The 22,684-nt window shown below is 36.3% G+C and overlaps 1 protein-coding gene across 1 annotated transcript in view; it reads right to left on the reverse strand.

Annotated features, from left to right (window-relative positions):
- The window catches only part of LOC105806992 (S-adenosyl-L-methionine-dependent tRNA 4-demethylwyosine synthase-like), a 183,935-nt gene that overhangs the window by 11,114 nt on the left and 150,137 nt on the right, over positions 1-22,684 (reverse strand). Inside the window, exon 16 of the mRNA XM_012640242.1 lies at positions 15,322-15,489. Coding sequence (XP_012495696.1) covers positions 15,322-15,489 — 168 coding nt within the window. The remainder of the gene's footprint in view (positions 1-15,321; positions 15,490-22,684) is intronic.

The raw sequence follows: 22,684 nt of genomic DNA on the forward strand, positions 1-22,684 counted from the left end.
GAGTGAACTGAGACAGGAGAATCTACAACCTGTTCCCAAAGGACACTTCTCTTTCCCTACCTCTCTGTGCAATGTAGTTGTTCGAAGTAGGCTTTGCATTTGAAACATTTGGGATTGAATTCTAGCTGTGCCCTATTTGCCCTTGGATAAGACTTTTAGTCTTTTAGCCTCAGTTTCTTCCTTTGGAATATGGGGAAAAATAGTATCTACAATTCAAAAGGTTTTTGTAAGGATTAAATGAGTTAATTCATGATCAGTGCTTCCCGCAAGTAACCTTAATAAATGTTACTGGTTGCTGAGTTTATCAGCAGACTTCAAAACGATGGAAAGATACCAGACATTTCATCAGTGATGAAAGATGCTAGAAGATAATGAAAAAATTATGCTAGAGGGCAACAGAGCATTATCTTCAAAGTGCTAAGAGGAAATGCCTCAATTTGGAGTCTTCTACTCTGATGATCTATCATTCAAGACTGAAAGTGAAATAAATATGTTTTGGAGAGGAGAAAAAAGACTAAGCTTACCATTCAGTTTAGTGAGAAGGAAACTGTATCCAGCAAGAACAACTAGAATGCAAGAAACAAAGGTGAACCAAGAAAGTGGTATTTATATGGATACACCTAAACAAGTATCTGAAAGGATGGCATTGCTAGTAAATCATCTAACACAAAAAACATCACTGTACACAACAGTATGCTGGCCCCCATTGCTTGCTTCTTCCTTGACCACCTGTGGCTTAACTTTTTTTTTAACGGCTTGTTTTAGAGAACTGGAAGAGTACTGAGCAAAGAGAAAAGGACATGTAGCCCCTCAGCATCTGCAAGACTGCATTCTGAGAAGTCAGATAAAACCAGCCCAACAGAAAACAACTTGTCTGGAGAACAACCATCTTCTGTTATTTCACATCAGCAAATGCTCTGGAAAACAACCACTTTTCATTATCATTTTGCAACAACTGCTGCTCTGCTCTCTAGAACCCCAATAAAAGTCCAAGCCACTCATCGTTGGTGCCAGCTTTCTTTCTTCCTTCCATATTGTGCCCTTTCTCCCTTGGAAAGCAAAATAAACTTCTTGCTTCAAAACCTACCTTAATCTTTGAGTCAAGAATTCTTTCTCAGCCCATGGTGGAGCACCCCTAACAGTATTAATTATAGGAGAGAGCACAGGAAAGTCCTTGTATTGTGTTGAAGGAGCATAGCAAAGTTGATTAACTTCAGAATTCAACTAAGTATAAATTTTAAAAATATAAGAGTAGAGGATTCTGGAAAGATGGTGGAGTAGAAAGCACCAGAAATACTTCTCCCCACCTAGACAAAAATTATACCGGCAGAATTTATTTGATGTAGCTATTTTGGAACTCTGGAGTCTATTTAAGGCTTGCAACATTCAGGGAAAGCTTGATAGTGAATTGTAGTTAATTTTGGTGAATTTCAGCTCTTAGCTCCAAAGTGCCTACCAGGTCCCTACACCTCACCCCTAGGCAGGCAGCTGTGTTCGTGTTCCTGGAGCAGCTTGCACGCAACTTGCGGGAGCCCGTACAGGCAATAAGAACACTGTCTTCAAAATATTAAGGATGTGTGTTCTGATCATGGAAGTGTAGACACAGAGGTAGCCAGCCACTGTTGTTGCAAACTCCCCTCTCTGCCCCCTGGCTAAAGAAGTGACTCCCAGGGGATTTCAAGGGCCAGTGCTTCCCCCTACATCCACCTTTCATTTTTCTCTTTCTTTCCTTTTGGGAGACATACATTGAAGTCTAGGATATAAAAAAGCAACTACATATATGGGAGAAATTAGAAAATCATCATGCATGTAAAGGGAAGAATGCAGGTTTTAAAAAAGCCTAAAAAGACCTTAACTTCATACCTCAGGCTGATCCTTGGCACAGAGATAGTCTTCAACAATGAAAAAAACCAAACCAAACCAAACAAAATCCTCCAGCAAACACTAGGAAAGGCAAAGAATCTGATTTCCAGAGTTACTGCATTATTAGATAGAAGTGTCCAGTTTTGAACAATAAACTCACAGCACATATAAAGGATCAGGAAAGTATGGCACATTCAAAAGAAAAATACAAATCCAAAAGAAACTGACTCTTAGAAAGACCAGATGGCAGATCTACTAAACAAAGATTTCAAAATAACTCTCTTAAAGTTGTTGTAAGAACTAAAGAAACGCATGGGAAGAGCCAAGAAAAGGATATATGAACAAAACAGAAATATCAATAGACATAGAAAACCTAAAAAAAAAAAAAAAATTCTGGAGCTAAAAAATATAATAACTCTAATAAAAAATTCATTAAAGGGATTCAAAGGCAGATTTGCACAGGCAAAGAATCAGTGAACTTGAAGGTAGGATAATGGAAATGACTGAGTCTGAGGAACAGAAAGGAAAAAGAATGAACAGAGGCTAAGAGACCTGAGGGACACCATGAAGTGGACCAACATTTGCATGTGGCCATCCCAGAAGGAGAAGAGAGAGATAGAAGGCAGCAGAAAGGATATTTGAAGAAATTAATAGCTGAAAATTTCCCAAATTTGATAAAAGACATGAATAAAACATTCAACAGGCTCAATAAATTCCAAGTATAATGATCTCAAAAAGAGACACATCAAGACACATTATAATCAAACTGTTGAAAGTCAAAGACAGAGAATATTGAAAGCAGAAAGAGAGAAGCAACTTGTCACATACAAGGATCTTCAATAAGGTCATTAGCAGATTTCTAATCAGAAACTTTGGAAGTCGGAAAGCTGATATATTTAAAGTGCTTACAACAAAACAAAACAAAACAAAACTGAACCCTTTCCACCAAGAATCCTATATCTGGCAAAACTGTTCTTCAAACATAAGGGAGAAATTAAGACATTCCCAGATAAACAAAGCTGAAGGAGTTCATTACCACTAGTCTGCCCCGGCAGAAATGTTAAATAGAGTCCTGCAGGTTAAAACAAAAGAACACTAGACAGTAACTTGAAGCTGTATTAAGAAATAAAAATTACAGTAAAGGTAAATACATGGGCAATTATAAAATATCATTATAACTGGTTTGTAATTCCTCATTTTGTTTTTTAAATTAAGAAATTAATGCATTTTAAAAAGCAATTATTAGTTTATGTTTTTGGGCACACAATGTCTAAAGGTGTAATTTTGTGACATCAACAACTAAAAGATGTGGGGACAGGACTGTAAAGGAGCAGAGTTTTTGTACATTACTGATGTTAAGGTGGTATAAATTCAAATTAGAATATAACTTTAGGATGTTAAATGTAATGCCCCTGCTAACAACACAAAAGGAAATGAGAAGGTAATTAAAATGTTTCACTACAAAGAATCAACTAAATGCCAAGATGATTATTCAGGAAATAAGGGAAAAAAGGCTATAAGGCATATAGAAATGAAATAACAAAATGACATAAGTCCTTCTATATCAGTAATTAATTTAAATATAAATGAGTTAAGCTTTCCAATCAAAAGAGAGAGGTTGGTAGAATAGATAAAAAGACATGAAGTCCCGCCACATGCTATCTACAAGAGACTCACTTTAGATTTAAAGACACAAATAGATTGAAGCCGGACAGCTTCCTAGTTCCTTGTACCACATGAGTTCATTGGTGAATCCTACCAAACATTTAAGAAAGAAATAACACTAATTCTCTACAATCTCTTCTAGAAAACAGAAGTAGAGGTAACATTTCCTAATTCATTCTGAGGCCAGCATCACCCTTATACCAAAAGGAGATAAAGACATTACAAGAAAGGAAAACCACAGAACAATAACTGTCATAAATATAGATGTAAAATCAATAAAATATTAGGAAATCAAACCCAATAATGTATAAAAAGAATTATACATCATGATCAACTAGGATTTACTTCAGGTATCAAAAGCTGGTCCAACATTTAAAAATCAGTTAATGTAATCCATGACATTGATAGGCTAAAGAAGAAAAAAAAATCATATGATCATATCAATAGCTGCAGAAAAATCATTTGACAAAATCGAAGTTTATGATTGTAAACTCTCAGCAAACTAGGAATAGAGGGGAACTTTCTCAACCTAATGAACAATCTCTACCAAAAACCTATAGCTATCATACTTAATGGTAAGAAACTAGATGTTCTCCCACTAAGATCAGAAAACAAGGCAAGGATTTCCTTTTCTCATCATTTCTATTCAACATCATACTGGAAGCCCTAAGATAATGCAATTAAGACAAAAAAAGGGAATAAGGATTATAAAGGTTGGAAAGGAAGACATAAAACTCTCTTTGTGTGCAGGTGACATGATTATATATGTAGGAAACCCCCCAAAATCACAACCCCCTGGAACTAAAAAGTGATTATAGCAAGGTTGTAAGATACAGGGTTAATATACAAAAGTCAATTGCTTTCTTATATACTAGCAAAGAACGACTACAATTTGAAATCAAAAACACAATAGCATTTATATTCGAGCATCAAAAAATTCTGAAATACTTATGTATAAATCTAACAAAACATGTACAGGATACATAAGAAAACAACAAACTCTGATTAAAAATCAGAGAAAATCTAAAAAAAGAAGGGATATGACATGTTCATGGATTAGAAGACTCAATATTATTATGTTGTCAATTTTACCTAGTAATAACTTGATCTGTAGATTGAACACAATCCCAATCAAACAAAATCCTAGAGAGCAATTTTGTAGATATTGATGAACTGATTCTAAAGTTTATATGGAAAGGCAAAAGATCTAGAACAGCCAACCTAACAGTAAAGAAGAACAAGTTAGAGGACTGATACTACTCAACTTCAAAACTTACTATAAAGGTACAGAAATAAAGACTGCATGGTATTGGTGAAAGAACACACACACAGATAAAAGGAATGGAATAGAAAGGCCAGAAGTAGATTCATACAAATATGGTCAGCTGATCTTTGACAAAGATGCAAAGGCAATTTAATGGAGAAAAGATAGTCCTTTCAATAAATGGAACTTGAACAACTGGATGTCCCCATGCAAGAATAATAAATCTAGATACAGATCTTAAACCTTACAAAATGAATCTTAGACTTAAACATAAACCTATAAAACTTCTAGAAGATAACACAGAAGGTAATCTAGGTGACCTTGAGTTTGGCAATGAGTTTTTAGATACAACACCAAAAACAGCATCCATGAAAAAATTTGGTAAGTTAGACTTTATTAAAATTAAAAACATTTGCTCTGAGAAAGGCACAATTTACAATTAAGAGAATGAAGAGTCAAGCCACAGACTGGGAGAAAATATATTCAAAACACATATCTGATGAATGATTTGTACCCAAAATATATACAGAACTCTTAAAACTCAACAATAAGAAAACAATCAACACAATTTAAAAAATGGGCAAAAGATCAGAACAGACTCCTCAAAATAGAAGTTGTACATATGGCAAATAAGCATATGATGCTCATGATCATTTTTCATCAGGAAATTCCAAATTAAAGCAATAGTGAGATACCATTACATATCTATTAGAATGCCTAAACCTCAAAAAACTGATAATACCAAGTTCTGGCAAGGATGTACTGCAAAAGGAATAGTAATTGCTGGATGGAATGCAAAATGGCACAGCCACTCTGGAAGACAGTTTGGCAGTTTCTCTGCAAAGCTTCACAGTATTCTTACACGTGATCCAGCGATTGCGTTCCTAGGTATTTACTCAACTGACTTGAAAACTTATATTCCCATAAAAACCTGCACATGAATGTTTATAGCAGCTTTGTTTATAATCACCCAAAACTGGAAGTAACCAAGATATCTTTCAATAGATGAATGAATAAACAAACTGTGATGCATCTATACAAAGCGATAAAAAGAAATGAGCTATCAAGCCAGGAAAAGACACAAAATAATCTTAAATGCATATTGCTAAGTGAAAAAAGCCAGCCAGAAAGCTACATACTGTACAATTCCAATTACATGACTTTCTGAAAAAGGAACAACTGTAGACACAGTAAAATGATCAGTGGTTGCCAGGAGTTCCGTGTTTGGAAGAAGGGATGAAAAGGGGAAGCACAGGGGATTTTTAGGGCAGAAAATTATTCTAAGTGATACTGTAATAATGAATTACGCACTTGTTAAAATCTATAGAACTTTATAGCACAAATACTGAACCCTAATGTCTGAAAATTTTACAAAATTTAAGAAGTCAGGAGATCCCAGGAAGGAGTGAAGACTATGACAAGAGAATGGAACTGCATTACCAATGTATGAAATAAACTCACTGAAGGGGGTGGAGGAGGAAGGGAGATGACCTAAATCATTGTGGAAATGAGGGGAATCTGTAAGACTAAAGGCAAAGGAACTGCACATCACACTGTATTTCTAGGGTGAGAGATTCTGATCCTGAAATACCTGTACTGGAATTGAACAATCAAGTAAATGGATGACTGACAGTGGGAGCCAGGTTTCTTGTCGTTCGAGCAGGAATTACAGATAAACAAGGGGAGGTGGCTAGAATGACCCATGTGGTAGTGAATTAGAGCTTGAGATGTCAGTGTGTTTACCTTAATACGGATACAGATAGAAATACACAAATGTATATATACACATATACTTCTTTGCTCTGTCAGCTTTTAGTTGGGCTAAAAGATAGCCTAACAACAAGCATACCTTCACCCAGATCTTGGTTTTTCATACCATTCACCAACATTAGAAACCAGGGCTCCTGATAGACAGGTCTGGGGCAGGAAATATAGATGTTCCTCAACTTACAATTGGGCTACAACCCAATAAAGCCACTGTAAGTTGAAAATAACATTAAGTTGAAAAAAATGTGGTTGACCGAGAGCTGTGGGTCCCTGCCACTGCACAGTATTGCAAAAGTATAGTTTCTACTGAATGTGTATTGCTTTTGCACCATTGTAAAGTCAAAAAATTGTAAGTTGAACTATCATGTAAGTCAAGACTGCCTGTATATAAGATAACCTGGAGAATCTTGTAGTGCCAGAAAGTAAGGAAGTGCTCAAAACAAACAAAAACCTACAATGATGGAAATATGTTAAAGAAACACAGAAGCCAACTGAAAGAGCTCCTAATGGCCAATGCTGGGACAATTTGATCAACAAAAGAAGAACGGCAGTATTGGATGATAACCCAAGGTAAAATTCAGGTTTCCAGTCCAAGGTTTCCGGAGGGGAGCCTGGACTTCTCCCTCTACCTGGAAGTAATATAGAAGATTAAGAAGATTAAGTAAGATCCAGAGTCTTAACAGAACATAATAATCAAAACTTCCAGGATACAATTGAAAATCACTTGTCATACTAAGAAACAGGAAAATCTCAACTTGAATGAAAAAGACAATCAAAAGATGCCAACATCAAGATGACACATATGTTGGAATTATCTGATAAAGAGGTTAAGACAACCATCATAAATATGCCTCTATAAGTAATTACAAGCACAGTTGAAACAATTTAACAAAAGAAAGTTAAAAAAAAATAATCAAATAAAAATTTTAGAACTGAAAAATACAATAAGCAAAGTAACAAAATTCAACAAATGGGCTCAAAAGCAATATGGAAGAGACACAAGACAGATGAACTTCAAGTTAGAACAACAGAGTGAGACAAACAAACAAACAAACAAAGCCTCAGGTACCTGTGGGACCATAACAAAAGATCTAACGTTTGTGTCATCATAGTTCCAAAAAGAGAAGAGAAAGAATGTGAGCCTGAAAAAAGTATCTGAAAAGACAATAGCTCAAAATTCCCCTAAATTTATGAAGGACATAAACCTACAGATTAAGGAAGCTGAATATACCCCCAAAAGAATAAACTCAAAGAAATCCTAGCCAAAGAAATACAGGCCAAGACACACCGTAATCAAACTTCTGAAAACTAAGTATCTGGAAAGTAAAAAAAATCCTGAAAGTAGTGAGAGAGAAACAACATCTTACCTACAGGAGAAAAACAATTAAATGACAGACGATTTTTCATCAAATACCAGGAAAGCCACAAGGATGTCTTGAAAGAAAAGGACTGTCAATTCAGCATTCTTTACCTAGCAAAAATATCCTTCAGAAATGGAGAGGAAACTAAGACACTGCCAGATGAAGGAAAACTAAGAGGAGTGGTTGGCATCACATTCACTTTAAAAGAATCGCTAAAGGAAGTTCTTCAAATAGATGGGGAATATTCTGTAGGAAACTTGGTTTATCAGGAAGAAAGAACAAACAACCGAAAGAGTAAAAATATGAGTAAGCACAATAAACTCTTCTCTTGAGTTTTCTAAATTATATTTGATGGTTGAAACAAAAATTATAACATTATCCCATGTGGTTTTCGATGCATGTGCAGGAAATATTTAAGATACTATAAATGAGGGAAGATTAAAGAGACTTAAAAAGAGGTTAAAGTTTCCACACTTCACTGAAACTGGTAAAATGTTAACACCAGTAGACTGTGATATATATGTATAATGTAATATCTCCATCAACCACTAAAAAGTCTAAACAAACAGATACACTCAACAACACTACAGAGAAACCAAAGTGGAATTCTATAATAGACTGGCAGAGGAGACTAAAATGGCACGACAACTATATATTGCCTCTAAGACACTCATTTCAAACGTAATAATATAGGTAGGTTGAAAGTAAAAAGATGGAGAAAGATATACCATGTAAACATAATCAAAAGAAAGCAGAAGCTAGCTATCATATTGTCAGAGTACACTTCTGAAAATTACACAAATGGAGAACAGATTAGTGGTTGCCAGAGGCTAGGGATAGTTTTGGGTGGAGGGTAGGCTGGACTGCAAAGAAGTATTATGAGAAATATCTTTGTGGTGGTAGAATACTTTTGTATCTTGATCATGGTGGTGGTTATATAAATCTATATATGATAAAATGGCATAGAACTACACACATACAAATGAGTGCATTTAAAATTGGTGAAATCTGAATAAGGTCTATGGGTTGTACCAACGTCTATTTCCTGGTTTCGATAATGTACTACAGTCACATAAGACATTATCACTGGGGAAAAATGAGTGAAGGGTACACGAGACTTTTCTGTATAATTTTTGCAGTTTCCTATGAATCCATAATTATTTTAAAGTAAAAAGACTTGGTATTCAGTTTTCCTTTGTGGCTGTCTTGGTATAACAACAGGAAAACAGTCCTTCACTGTGACTGTGCTTACAATCAATAAAAACTTTCATCAAGCAAGAACCACCCATGAATGCTAAACTATGGGGAAATTTTGGTGAGAAGCAGGGTATTTGCATTGCCTTAAGGTGTCTTTTCAAAGATAGTTTATTAGTTGCAAGGGAGGAAAAAAAATAATTATCCAAGAGCGGAATTGGGCAACACAGTGACTAAGTGAACAAAACCATCACCACCAATGAGGGAGAGGGGACATCATGTACCAGGTGTGACACTCTGAAAAGGACACGTCACTAATGCAGTATTCCATCTGCTGATGCATAACCTCAATCTAACCATAAGGAAAATCAGACGAATATGAAATGAGGAATGTTTCTATTAAAAGAAAGGGAGGGGGAAACTGTATTCTTTAAAAATATCAACATCACAAAAAACAAAGAAAGGCTGTGGAAGTATTCCAGATGAAAGGTGACTTAATTGGGAATGACAGTAAAAGGAGTTAAAATGTTAAAAAAAGAAAAAGAAAAGAAAGGTGACTTAAGAGACATGAGAACAAAATGTACTATCTGACCTAGACTAGGGGTTGGTTAACTGTGGCTGGTAGGCCAAATCTGGCCAAATTGAGCCCACAGCTTGTTTTAAGGATAATCTTTACCAAAGGTGGGGAACCTGTGGCCTTCTAGGTCCTTAAGTGTAGCCTTTTGATAGAAACCAAATTTTACAGAACAAATTCTTTTATTTTTATTAATACATTTTTGTTTGTCTTTTATATTTATATTTTATTTTTGAAATGAATGTATTTAAAATACCAAAGGATAAAATAAGTTTCAGCGAAATACTTCTCCCAGATTGACTGGCACAATTAGTAAATCATAAGGGCTAAATTGACAGCTCCTACACTCTTGATCTAGTTCTAGCTCCCCCCATCGCTCTCCCCCCGCCACCAACCGGTGCCACTACCACACCAGGCTGGTTGATGCGAGTTTATGAGGGTCAAGTACGCCGGTGGGTTACCAGCTTTTAACAACGGTGCACTATATTTCTATCTGAAGTGGAATTGTGAATAGTTGCACAGCTCAACAGTATTTTTCAATTCTGTCTGCTTAACAGCTCATCATGCCAAAGAAGACCAAGAGAACGCTGAAGGAAGAAAACAAATTATTTAATGAGGATTGGGAATTGCAATATTATCTTGTTTCTGCTAAAGATAAGATGATTTGCTTGCTTTGTGATACTGCAATATCAACATTAAAGAAATACAGTGCTCAGTAGCATTATAATGTTGGGGAAATTTCAATGTTAATTCTGCTTAAAACCACAAGACAGCTAAGTAAAATTATGCACCTGTTAGCTAAAACCGCAAAACAGTTAAGCAAAGTTGTAAGCCTGTTATAACTTTACTGCTTATAAAAATTGCTGCTAATTGGCTATCTTTTCAATCTTATTGCTAACTGGTTAACCATTTATGCTTGTATGCTATTGGATATGTCTAACCCAAAAAAAAGTATAAAACCTGATAAAAGTGAGGAAGCGGTGCTCAGAATTTGGAGACAAGTCTCCTCTGGGCCCGCCGGCGAATAAACGCTGACTCTCCAACTCTCTGCGAGCCGCTCGGTTATTCCTTTGGGACTGGTTGCTGTAACACTTGCTGAAACAGTAACACTCATAAGGACCACAAATATTTTAAATTAGAGGAGAGAGGCATGAAAAGTTATATTGCAGAAATTAAAAGGCGAAAAACAAAAGCAAAGACAATTCTTTCAAACAGCAATAAGACCATTATTTCAATGGAAATAATGCCATTGAAGCAACTTATAAAGTAGCTTATATATTCGGGAAAAAGGGGAAGCCATTCAGTGATGTGGAAATTATGAAAGAATGCATTGTCGGAGTTGTAGGATGCTTAGACCCTGATAACGTTTCAAAGTACAAACAACTGCCTCTTTCAAGGAGAACCATAAATGATGGGCAGTGTGAATTAACCTTCAACTTAACAGAACAACTTCATGCAATACTTCAAAAGGAAAATATATACTATTCAATCGCTTTGGATGAATCAACTGATACTACTGAGACTTGGCACAGGTTTTATACTTCATTCAGGTCATAACAGAAGATTTTCTTTGCTATGAAGAGTTACTCACTTTGGGCACTCTTGCAAACAGAACACAGGGAATAGATAACTTCAACAACTTTCAAGATAAAGTCATGAAGTTGGACTGAATTTGGTAAATTTAGTGAGTCTATGTACAGACATACACTCACTTTCCATGACAGGAAAACATGAAAGGTTTATTGCATAGATAAAAAAAGTATTAACAGATCCAGATACTCTCATTTCTTTTCATTGGATCTTGCATCAGCAAAATCTCTGCGCTAAAGCTACTATTTTAAGTGACACTTTACAACAAGTTAACAAGTATTGTTAACTATATTCATGGAAACACAACACAGCATCATCAGTTGCATAACACGCTAAAGTTGAACTATGAGATATTTCGTGTGGATTTACTGTATCATTCTAAAGTTGTGTTGTATCATTCTAAAGTGTTGTCTATTGCAGGGACAGGTGTTAGCCAACATTTTATCTCTGTGAAAACAGATAGTTAAATTTTATAAAGAACAGAATCAGCAATGTGAATTATTAAAAGAAGATTTCTATAGGAATGCAGCATTTCTATGTGATATCATCTCAAATCAAAATGACTTGAATATTTCTTTGCAAGGTAAAACTAAGTCTATATATGATATGTGGAAAAAATCCAAGCATTTTGAAAAAAGCTATCTTTTTTCAAAATACTTATTCTTCAAAAGGAATATCAGATGAACATTTTCCCCAGTTAGCAAAGGTCATTGATGAGCAGGATGATGTATGTGAATCATTTAAAGAATACACAGTTGTTATAGACCTGTTAATTGGAGAATACAATGAAAGGTCGCTGACTTTGAGGATCATGACATCACACTCAAATTAGCATTTCAGCCTCACCTATTTGATAGCACCAAGCCACCTAAAGAACTACAAATGGAACTGACTGAGCTCTCAGTAGATGGATGACATTTTAAAGTCATTGTCTGATGCTAACATGGACAAATGCAGTAGAATACCCACGCCTTCAACAACATGCCTGAAAAATGCTTTCTTGCTTTTCAACCACTTATTGCTGAGAATCTGCAATCTCCTACACAACCCAAATCAAGATGCCCTTACATTCACAAATGATTGATACCCATCTAGAGGATCAATTCGAACTGCGGACCTCCATGCTGCAACCAAACTTTCAAGTGTTTTCCAACAAAAAGCAGACACAAGGAAGTCATTAAAAGATTAGTTAACTTTAAAGTTAGTTACCGGTTTTCATTTTTTTGAAATTATTAAGTACATAGTAGTCGTATTTTTACAAAATAATGTACATTTTTCAGTATATCTAATTGAAGTGTCTTGAATGCAGCCTTATTTAACTACAGCTCAATTAATGCAGCCTTCCAACATGAAAAGGTTCCCCACCCCTGGTCTTCATATTCTTAAAAGGTTGCAAAACGAACAAACAAGTTAAAAAGAGTATCTGCCAAAGATGATGTGTGGTTCACAAAGCCTCAAATATTTACAGAGCCTTTATAGAAAAGTTTGCTGACCCCTGCAGAAGAGATCCTGAACTGGAGGGAGCAATGCTATAAGGGACATTGTAAGGTGATCTGACAAAATCTGCATATGGATGACAGATTAAAATCATGTATCAATTTAAAGTTTTAAAGTTGACAACTGTATTGTGATTGTAAAAGAGAACATTCCTAGTCTTAAAAAATTCACACGGAAACATTTACGGGTAAAGGACCATGAGGAATTTAACATTTCCTCGAATGGCTCAGAAAAGAAAGAGTGTGTATGCCTTGAGAGAGAGAGGGAGGGAAGGAGAGGGAGAGAGGGAGAGAGAGAGGAGAAGAAGAGACAGAGCAAGTGAGAGGAAAAAAAGAGAGGAAGCAAATGATACAGCAAGTGAGAGAAAATGGTATTGATAACAGGTGAATTTGTGAATCTGTGCTCTTTGTACTATTTTTATTATTGTACTTTTTGTAAATTTGAAATAATTTCCAAATTAAAAGAAAAGAAAAGGAAAGAAGGATGCAAGGAAAGGAAAGTAGGCTTTGGAATTAAATGCAAGAGCTTAGATCTCATTCCTACTCCTTACCAGCTGCATCTTGGACAAGTGACTTAACCCCTTGATGTCTCAGTTTTCTGATCCATAAAGTAGAGATCTCAATAGGATCTGTGTTTTAGGGTTGTTGTGAGGATTATTAAGCACTCACCAAATTAGCTAGTTCTATAAATAATAAAAATAACAATAACTGAAACAGCAATAACTGAATCTTACTATAAGCTAGGCGCTCGCAACAATAGTCTTAGCTAGTATTATGCCCCTTTCCAGATGAAAAGCTAGAAGGAGACAGGGGCCACGATTCAAATCCTCATCAACCTGACTCCACACATAACCTCTTAATCATTCATTACACTATAGCAAGATCAACAACTTGCACAAAGTCACCTAGTTAACAAGTTGTGGCATAACATTTGTGCCAAGTTCTTTTTTCAACAAACCCTGTGTGCTTTCTATTCTTCATGTCTGATGCACTGTGTCCTTACTGCACAGCCTGGTATCCAAAACTTGACAGGTGTTCAACAAACGCTTAGAGAACAGAATTGGCCTGAATTAGATAGAGTGCTATCTATTTCCTCTATCCCTAGAAGAAATTTTATAGACTGATGTACAGTATTGATCTAAAATAAAATGTCTCTGTTTTAACTGTTCCTTTGAATATGGCTAGTGATTTCAAAAGATGCCCTGTAGTATAAGAAAGATCAATGGACTAGGGGATGGAAGGCTGTGGTTCTAGATTTGGCTCAGCAATTTAAGCAAATCTCTTTACCATTCAGATCTTACCAGTTTCTGTATGGAAAAAGTGAGAGGGTTAAATCATACATCTCTAAAATCTCAGAAGAGATCTTCTGATCCTAGGCCTTACAGGATTTCTACAAATAATTTTCTAAATACAATGTACAGAAAACCAACCAAAGATAACAATGTACATGAGAAGACAAGGTAACATGAATGAGAACCAGAAGAAATGACAAACAACAGAAACAAATCCACAGCAACTTTAGATATTGGAATTATCAGATACAAACAATAAAACAACTCTATTTCCGATATTTAAGAAGACAAAAGCCAAGTTTAAAAACTTAAGCAGAGAACTGGAAATTACACAAAATGACATAGCATATTTGAAATAAACAAACCAATCAGAAAATTATATAATTGAAAACACAAAATGTAAAATTAAGAAATTAATGGTTGAATTTAATAGCACACCAAACACAGCTGAAGCAAGAATTAGTGAACTAGAATATAAATCAAAAAAGAAACTATCCAGAATGAAGTACGGAGAGACAAAAGAATAAAAAATACAAACGAAAAGGCAAGAGACAGAAAATATAGTGAGGTCTAACATATGTTTAATTGAAGTTCCAAAGGACAAGAGATAATGGGGAAGAAGAAATATTTAAAGAAATAAAGACTGATAAATTTTCTAGAACTGAAAATGAATAAACTATTTTAGTGGCCCACTGCTATCAAGAACTGGATTTTTCCTTTGCAAGGCATTATTTATTTAAGAAAGACACTATATTCATGTATTTGTCCTGTCTAATAAAAGTGCTAAAGGGGAAAAATGGAAATAGTGTTATAAACTAAAATCCCAAACAAAATTATCCAGATGCCAAGATTCAAAGCAATCTAAAATTTGATGAATACCTTGATATTTCTTCTGACAGCTAGAAACTCACATGAGGTTGTTTACTATTTTAGTTTTTCCTTGTTGTTCCAGGAAAGGACTAGACGTTATTACAAAGGTGTTTGCTTTTGTTTTTTTTTAGCACAAACATTCTAAAAATTACAAACCAGAAAACACTTCAAGATGTCTAGATGAAGGCTAAAAAAGAAGCAATTTCACATACGAAAAAGAGTTTATGAGCCCAACGGAATTTAGGGCTTTCTTAATGTGTGTTTTTATAAAGGTAGCAAACCAGTAGGTATTCATTATAACAAAGTAGGGGGAAAATAAAGAGAAAAGAGAAGAAAGGAGTAGTAAGGAGGGGGATAGAAGAACGCAGGTTCGAGTCATTCTTACTTTTTTGTGCGCTATCAGGAGGCAATTGGAATGTTCGTGTTCACATGCAATTTCATAGTCGGGGATCAGCTCCGCCAACTCCTGAACAAACCGCACCACTTCCTCGTGCCAGGGCACGTTGGCCATGGTAAGGCTGCTTGCTGAACTTTCTCCACAGTAGGTAACACCCTGTGGAAACATTGCAACAGTCAGAGATGATTACAGACCTACTTGGAAGACACAAAGTGAGACTTTCAGAGCCAGATAAGCTTCTTGAGGTCGTCTCATCCAGTCCAAACCATATTTTAAAGTGAAGAAAGTGATACAAAGATGATAAAATTTGCTTAGGAGATCCTACAAATAGTGAATGACAAAAACAGCAGGCCGATGTTCTTTCCGCTCTATGACAACAGGGCTTGAGTATCTGTGCTTTGTGCTGTGTCACCATCTATGCCGCTAGTCACAATAATATATCCGAATCAATAGCATCCTTCCATTCAGATTCTTGTGTACTATAATAGATTAATTCTGGAGGGCTTATAACCTCCTAGTAGAATAATGGGGGCATAGTAGACACCCATAAAAATTCACTAACCAATTAATGGACTCACTGGGAAAATAAGGTGAGCTTTCATTTTCTAGTATAATTGAGATTTAGATTGGCAAACATTTTCTGTAAAGTGCCAGAAAGGGATCGCTTTGATATTCTTCTTTAAGGAGATCACTTTATAATGCACTTTGAATATGAATGTATATTCGTGCCTAAAAGGAAATGTATCTGTGCCTATACATGACATACCTTTACACATACCTACATAGACATGCATGTATCTCACCAATATAGAAACTCCTTTTAAGTACAACTATAGTAAGATAAATTGGCTTTTAACTCTTCTGACCTCTACCTGACGGCCCAGGCATTTAAGACTCAAAAGTTTCCTAAATAAGTTCTTTATATGGTAAATTACATAGTGATAAATGATTAATTTTCTAATAATAAGGAATATCTTAATACTGTGGGTTCTTTAAATACCCTACAATCAAATTTTCTTGACAATTGGTTTGAATATCCTAGATATGCTTCTACTAAGTGGGGAATAACTAAAATAAAAACAAAACATATGCACCGCTCACACACATTCTTTCACACACACATGCAAACACGAACACATACCCAGACACACATCCCACACAGATTGGAGGAGGTAGAACGACACTGAATTAAAAAAAGAAAAACAATCCACAAATGGGCACTGCAGAGTGACTCTGACCCTGCTGATGGCAGAGGTGGGACTCAGTCGAGGACTTACGTGAGCTCTGCAAAATGCTCTACTCCAGATGGCCGTTGAAAAAGATTAATGGTATACTACATGAGATGGCCTTTGTGGAATATAAACTGTAGGCTACCCGGCTTAATTATACTAGACAAGAGAATCTTCTCTTCTCTATTTGCTCAGTGATTCAGAGAATTCATTAAACTGAGTGGGAGTTTTAAGTGAATAAAAAAAGCAAATAATAATTTAGCTCAAAAAATCATTAAGAAGATATGGCTGAAAAACTATGCTAAACTTACCCAAATGCATAAAAAAACATGAAAATGATTTATTCATAGGCTGAATTAGTCATAAAAACATTTTTTACTTCACTTTAAATACTGTTTATGATGTGTGAATTATACAACCAAGCATGTAGTAGCTAGTTCAAAGGAATTTCTTTTTAATATTTTAAAAGTTAGTTTGCTGAAGTATAGAGGTTTTAGATAAGATCTTATATTCATGACAATAACTTTTGAAAATATTTTAATATTTTTTATTCAGCAACAATAAATCAGGAAACATTAAGGGGAGATTTGGTTTGGGAATGGAATGAGAGAATGAATGCCGCAGTTCATTATTAGGACTTCACAATTCCTTACAACGGTGTAATGCTTTGGTTTACAAGGCCCTTTCACATAAAAGTTCTCATTTTAGCCAGATAAAACCCTCAGAGGGAAGCAGTACTGGGTAACATCCTGAGTCAACCACAGAGCCTGGGCCTTCACTGTGACAGAAACGCTCTGGGCAGAAAGCAGTCTCGGTGCCTTAGATTGCAGGTCACTTTCGGGAACCCGAGCCCTCACTGCCCAGTATTCTCTGCTTTGACTACTTCATCCTACACTCCAGTCTCCTGCAGAGTTGCCCTGACTCTACTCCTGAGCACGGCTGACCCTCAGTTTTTCCCTCATATCATGGCTGTCTGCCACCTTCTCATCCTCTCCACCCTCACCTCCTACCCCACTCATCACTAGCAGCGAGTTCTTTCCCTACAACTCAGGAAAACAGATGGGTACGATGTGGCGATAGAAAAGCAATGTCATTCACTCCAGAATCTGCAGGCTGAGTAGGGACAAGCAGACCCAAAGAACAGGACTATTTATGCATCTTTGGGTTTGTAGTAAAAAGCATAACTCACATCATTACAACCCGGTGGCTTTCTGATGCCTCACACTACCTAGGAGATGGGGACTTGGAATGGCTACTTGGAATGTCTGCCTTGGGATTCATGGTCCGCGGGAAGAGCAGTATTTTGGCAGTTTGACTATGTGATATTCCAATTAGACCCATTGGGTTTTTGTTCCCTAAAGTTTGATGAGAAAAGAAATGTTGACTTCCTGATTTTTTTTCAGCAATATACCCAAAACATGTTACTTCTTTATCCTAAAAATGCTTCAACAGCTCCCCCGCCAAACAGCCAAAGCTTCTCAGCATGGCACATGAGGCCTTCTTCACCTGCCTCTGAAGCCTGTCCTAGCGATGGACCATTAATGTGCCCTTGCCTTTGCCCAAGCACAAGTGGCTCTAGAGCTGGACCACCCGCTCAGCATCTAGTCCTCACTCAGCTAAAACACCCCATCATTTCTTTACCCTCCAGTCAGGAACCCCCACTGCGTCAATGTGTCTGAACTCTGCATCTTAGCGGCAGGGGCTGCACCTTGTTCTCTGTATTCCCAACCAATCTGTGCTGAATAAAGAAAAGATCAAGTCATACATTCTTCTATGACATTAAACTCCAGAACTCTTTTCTAATCTAATATAAAATTTCATTCATATTATTTAGGATTTTTCTACTCTTTAATAATTATGAAACAACTCATAAACATTGGTTAGGTACTTCTATGTACATGAACTACTGGCAATATTCTTACCTATGTGTGCAGAAAGGAAGTGACGTTATCCTAAGACATTTGCAAGGTGCCTTCTGCAGGGATTGAGCACGGTAGACAGTTTACAGTGCTAACAGTAAGTAGCTTTAAATCATTTGATAACAAATTACTGAGCATTTGCTAGTCTCGAGGTGTAATACTAGCCAGAGAATACAAAGGCAGCATTTCATTGACAAATGGATTGTGTTATAAAAGTTTTCAATAAGGCAGATGTCAGTAACATAAAATACATTTTCACAAACAAGCAAGCAAATAATGATAGTTAAGATTCTCAGACTGGCAAATAAAAGCCTATTTAAGTCTAATGAAGATAAAATATATGCTAATTTACAGGGAATATAATAGAAAAATACCTTACAAGACTGGCAATGAAAGAAAAAAAGAAATTGATATAATAAAAAAATAGTCTCATTGATTTACTTTAAATAAATGTGCTTAGTGGAAAATGATCTAAACATTTACTGAATCCAGGAATACATTATCCCACTGAATTCTCAAAACAGACCTATTAAATAGATATTATTCTAATTTTAATATTCAGGGAGTTTAGGCTCAAGGAGGATAAGTAACCAGTCCCAGGCAACATCTGTACATTTTAGGTAAGTATCAGAACTGTGGTCTTCCCCCTTCCCCACAAGACTCCAGTATCCGTAGACTACAGAGACCCCAGGCCCCACATACACACGTCCATCCAGGACAGGAGATGCTAAGGGCACCGACTGGCCACGACACCACTCCCATATTGACAGTCTCCCTTCTTGACCCAAGGGTGTTACCGCTACAACTTATACAGTCAAAGTGAGGGTGATTTTTTCCCTTTGGCTCACAAACATCAAAAGAGAAACTGTGAAGACAGCAAATAGAAAAAGGAAGACAGAGTTTCCCAAATCTGATTAGGTTAGTGCTAGAAAACAAAACAAGAAAAAGAAGTTGAATAGGGAGCATACATTTATGTGAAAAACTTTACTCAAAGTGGATTGAGTAATTTGTAAACAGTTCCGTACAATATTCTAAACACACAAACCATATGTGTTTCTGTTTTAAAGTCCTAGAAATTAACAATAAAAAAACAAGCAACTCAATTGAAATACAAAGGACATGAATAGCATTGTGTTTGCTACGAGCTCCAGGCATGTCACTAACTAGGGCCAATTTGCATTACCAATTTCACATCTTGGGGGCATTTATGTGACCTTGATTGAGGTACTAATAAATTTGAACTCCAAACCCCTTTGAGAGTTAGGCCCTGGGGAGACTTTTCCTTTTTACCAAAGCATAGGTAAGGAAAGTGTTACCTTCCAAGTGTTACTGTGTTAGTGGGTAAATTTTTTCCTCATCCATCCTTTCACTGAGGGGGAAGGGCCTAGTCTTTTTGTCCTTTAAACCCAAGTCCTGTCTACTGGAACCATGAAATGTTACTAGGATGGTCTCTTTTCTTCTACCCACGAAGGGTGTCTCTTACAGACCCGACAGATCAGCTATATTCTTAAAAGTATTGTTTTTCATAACATATTCACTTCTAAGTATTTATTTTTGGAGAGATTTGAGGTTATCTTAGTCTGTCATATTGTTAGTTCTTATGAAATGTGTTTTGCAGAGAGCTTGTTATTTTCAAAACTCCTCTGTTTTAGAAAATTTTAACTTTAATTAATAAGGACAACAACAAAAAGATGCCTTTTCAGACATTAAGTGGTTTAATCCTATTGAACAGGAAAGCATGCCTTCTCCATTTATTGATTTCATTTCAGTCCTTTGAATTACAAAAGTAATGCATACTTGTTATAATTCACACAATATAGAATTATGAAAAGTAAAGTTAATAACCCTTTCCTTCCCTTTCTCTCAAAGAGAACATGGTTAACAATTTTATATATATCCTTCCATACTTTTCTTACATAAATACATCTGAACATATGCAGTTGAAAATGTAATCAAATAATAAATATTATTCTACAATTTGTTTTGCCTCTTGGTAGTATACTATATTCTGTAAACATCCCTTTTGCTACTTCAACTTAAAAGGAAGATACTTCGTTAACCTGCTGGACAAATGAGAGGTGAAGTTAATAAAACATGTGCTCTAACCCCGCAGTGGACCAGGTACCTGACATTGCAGGCAGGGTATTTCTCCCGCAGGTCTTCTACAAGAGACAAGACATGACTATGCTTTCCCCTGATATAACACAAATTATCACATTATATTTTATCATTCAAAAATTATTTTAATTGGCCGGGCGCGGTGGCTCACGCCTGTAATCCTAGCACTCTGGGAGGCTGAGGCGGGCGAATCGTTTGAGCTCAGGAGTTCGAGACCAGCCTGAGCAAGAGCGAGACCCCATCTCTACCAAAAATAGAAAGAAATTAATTGGACAGCTAAAAATATATAGAAAAAATTAGCCGGGCATGGTGGCGCATGCCTGTAGTTCCAGCTACTTGGGAGGCTGAGGCAGTAGGATCGCCTGAGCCCAGGAGTCTGAGGTTGCTGTGAGCTAGGCTGACACCATAGTGCTCTAGCCCGGGCAACAGAGTGAGACTCTATCTCAAAAAAAAAAGAAAAGAAAAAAAAAAAATTTATCTCCAGTGCTTTAATGAATACTGGGGCACAAGGAGAGAGCTCAAAAATATTGTGGAATGCAGGGATAAAACAGTAAAGTGTAAACTTTGTTGTTATAACATCTCAGCTGTAACAGAAGGCTTTATTTATTTCCTAGTGATGTTAATAGTTTGCCAAACTAAAAAAGATCCATCAAGAATTATACAGTTTACCAAGTAGCCATCTTCCTTTAAAAAATAATGCTGGCTGATTTTTTACAGATTGTAAAGTACCTTGTTCTTTATAGAAAACATGACTGCAAGAAGGGAAGGAAGGAAGGAAATGAAAAAAGGTATGATTCAGCCAAGTTGCTTTATAATAATAGAGGTTTTACTGCAACATAATCTGAGGCAGCATTCTTTAATAGCTAAATCATAAATTAAAATGCCACTAATCTCTGATGTTGGCAAGGTTTTCGTAAGCTGACAACATATATTTTCAGATGTTGTTTGTGTCTTTGCATCATTAGAGTTCTTGCCAAGAGTAGCCTTTTGAAATTAAGAGCAATTTCAAAAGAAAAGAGTGTCTTTGACCTGACCAGAGACAAGATGCTTCACACTCAGACAGCAGTATTTCACCTGTTCCCATCTCCCCACCCCTCCGGAGTACAGTAATACAGAAAGCTGAACTCATTATAAGGCAGCTGTGAAACTCTGAAATCTCTGACACAACATAGAGAGCATTCAGTTTCAAAAACATAAATTGAAAAGAGTAGAGTTGGCTTTCCGAGCCTGGGTACGTTTTTCCATTACTTTCTCTCATTTTGTGGACTTGTACTTGCCAAAAAAAGGCCATTTGCCTCTTAACACTCCATAGCTTTAACTATCTTATGCTGAGACTTCCAAAGTATTATTTCCAGTCCCGTCTTATCCCCGAAACTCCAGGCTTGTATAACCTATGGCCTATTTGAACCTACGCTTGGATATTTAAGATACCTCAAATTTAACATGGCCAACAGGGAACTCATAATAATTTCACTCCAAACTTGCCCTCTGCCACCACTTGTTTTCTCAGTAAACTATTTTACCCTCCACACAACTGCTTAAGCCCAAACTCCCACACATTAATCTAGCAACAAACTTTATTGGTTCTACTTCCAAAACGTATCCTAAACACACTCACCGCTTTCCAGCTATGTTAGCACTGACCTTCCTCAAACCATCATATCACGTGCTTGGATTAAGCAATGACTTTGTAACTGGTCTACCTGTTTCTACTACTGCCCTCTATTATCTATAATCAAGTCACAACACAGCAGCAGGATGATCTTTTAAAATCATAAATCAGATCACTTCCTCCCCAGCTTAAAACTAGGTGCACCTAGTATATAAAAAGCTTACCATTAAACTTAGTTTAAAATCAAATTCCCTTATCTTTGCTTGAAAGGCCTAATAAAACCTGCCCCCAGCCCATCTATCTGATTCATCTTGTACCACTGCCAACCTCAGCTGCTGCACCACGATCACACAGGACCTTTGTGTTCTAGCTGTGCCATGCCCAGAATGCTTCTACCTCTGCCTTTGAATGCTGGGTTGCTTCTTACTATTTCGGTATTAATTAAAAAATAAAAATTCATCTGCTCAGAATAG

This window comes from Propithecus coquereli, unplaced genomic scaffold, assembly GCF_000956105.1.
Source record: "Propithecus coquereli isolate 6110/MARCELLA unplaced genomic scaffold, Pcoq_1.0 Scaffold150, whole genome shotgun sequence".
NCBI classification, from domain to species: domain Eukaryota; kingdom Metazoa; phylum Chordata; class Mammalia; order Primates; family Indriidae; genus Propithecus; species Propithecus coquereli.